Source organism: Pinus tabuliformis, chromosome 9 (genome assembly GCF_031772625.1).
Source record: "Pinus tabuliformis cultivar Carrire ecotype Pingquan chromosome 9, CPIR1, whole genome shotgun sequence".
Taxonomy (NCBI): Eukaryota; Viridiplantae; Streptophyta; class Pinopsida; order Pinales; family Pinaceae; genus Pinus; species Pinus tabuliformis.
In genome coordinates, this window is record NC_142307.1 from 649314528 (window position 1) to 649316520 (window position 1993).

The 1993-nt window shown below is 41.6% G+C and overlaps 1 protein-coding gene across 1 annotated transcript; it reads left to right on the forward strand.

Annotated features, from left to right (window-relative positions):
• Positions 1-676: 676 nt before the first annotated feature.
• LOC149150330 (uncharacterized) lies at positions 677-1662 on the forward strand. The gene is made up of 2 exons (XM_089442760.1): positions 677-925; positions 1036-1662. Exons 1-2 carry the CDS (start codon positions 677-679, stop codon positions 1660-1662), a joined length of 876 nt encoding a protein of 291 aa, XP_089298886.1.
• The last annotated feature ends 331 nt before the right edge of the window (positions 1663-1993 follow it).

Consider the following 1993-nt stretch of genomic DNA (forward strand, 5'->3'; position numbering starts at 1 on the left):
CTTGAAGGATCCCTCAAAACCGTCAACTAGCAACAGCTCTGCAGTTCTGGCAGAGGAAGAACAACACATGCAAGACCCCCCATCAGCCAAGCATATCCCGAATCAGGAAACGTCTGAGGAAACTAAAGAAACATCCAAAGGAAAAAGCCCAGATCATGAAGGAAATCTGCATACCACCAAAGCAAAGTTCTGGAGTCAACCGGATATGGAGATAGATTTAACAGAATCAGGCTCAGGCAAAACACGGAAAGATGAGGAAAGCCGTCAAGAATCCCAGAACATGGATGAAGACACAGAAACATTTGATATAGGTGAACTGGATATTATTGGTCTGGAAACTACTTTCAAAACCAAAAACTTCGACAAAATAACTGAAACGCAAGTGCACAAACTTGAGGAGGTACTGTACAAAGCCTAGAAGAAATATTCACTTGGTGTTCAAACGGGTAGCCAATGGGATGGAAAGTTTATTGCAAAGGACATCAAGAAGCGAGGACGGAAATCTGCTCTGGAGAGAACGATAAAGGTCGGAGAAGTCATGGTAGACTCAGGGAGATATGCCCAGCTATCAAGGTATTTTAACATCAACCCTAAAAACTTCCCAATGAAATTGATATCTTGGAACATTAGAGGGCTTAACGGCCAGAATAAGGGTAGACTATTAAAAAACATGATAATGGCAGAAAAACCAGCAATTATTTTTCTGCAAGAAACCAAATGTAAGCATACAGTTTTAGAAAAGGTAGCAGCCAAGGCATGGCCTGCAGGGCAGGTCTCGGCAGTAGAAGCTCAAGGAGCCTCCGGAGGCTTGGCAATCCTTTGGGACGCTAGAACAATACAGCTAGACAATATACATGCCAATAGAAACTTCATCCAAGCCAAGTTTCACTTAAACGGCACAAACATTAATGGGCACATCACAAATGTCTATTTTCCGCAAGAAATATAGCAAAAAACCAATATACTGGAGGCATTAACGCAACTGAATGCAACCAGAACACATCCGTTATGGATCTCAGGTGGGGATTACAATAGATAGCGTCTTTGGATGAAAAGAAAGGAGGACGCAGTGGAATCAACAGAGACGACAATCTACTCAAAGACTTCATACAAAACAATTGGATGATTGACATTCCAACTGAAAACGGTCTTTATACCTGGAGCAACAAGAGAACGGAACCGACGCAAGTGTCCTCGCGCCTGGATCGCTTCCTGGTTTCTGATAACGCAGTACATATGGGAGGGGATTTCACTGCCTCAATTCTTCCTTATTCAGGATCAGACCATTGGCCCATTGCCTTAAACTGGAACAGACCAGGCAATAATCTAAAAAGGCCATTCAGATTCGAATCCTTCTGGCTATCACATCCGGAATTCCATGATTTCATAAGAACAACCTGGACAAAATTCAGAGACACAGAAGGTTCAAGAATGGCCCAATTCCAAAAGAAGCTGAAGTATCTCAAAGAGGAAATAAAGCGTTGGAACAAATCCACCTTTGGTGACATTTTTAAATCAAAAGAAATCCTCCTTCAAAAAATGAAGGACACTCAACAAAAAATTATTTCTCAGGGCCGATCCGAGGAGTTGACACAACAGGAGCAAGCAATAGAAAAGCAAATTCTGGACAGAGATATGCAGGAAGAGATACTGTGGAGGTAGAAGTCCCGGGTTAGATGGCTCAAGGAAGGTGAAAAGAACACAAAATTCTTTCATCGAACAACAATACAAAGACGTATGATTAACCAAATTTCCTTTGTAAATAATGAGCAAGGATGCAAAATCGAAGATCATGAAGGTATTGAAAAAGAGTTCGTAAACTACTTCAAAAGGATGAATCAAGAACCAGACATAAACATATCCACTGCCATTGATAATATTACAAGGCATATCCCAAGAATCATCACTGAAGACCAGAATACGCTGCTTCTCAAACCGATCAGTCTTCAAGAGGTTGAATTGGCGGTCAACCAACTTAAGGCAGGGAAAGCCC

Excerpts from the sequence above, each read along its gene's own strand:
- LOC149150330 (XM_089442760.1), top strand. The coding sequence starts at position 677 with ATGGCAGAAAAACCAGCAATTATTTTTCTGCAAGAAACCAAATGTAAG. Across the intron at positions 926-1,035 it reads TTAATGGGCACATCACAAAT|ATAGCGTCTTTGGATGAAAA; the intron begins GTCTATTTTCCG and ends GGATTACAATAG.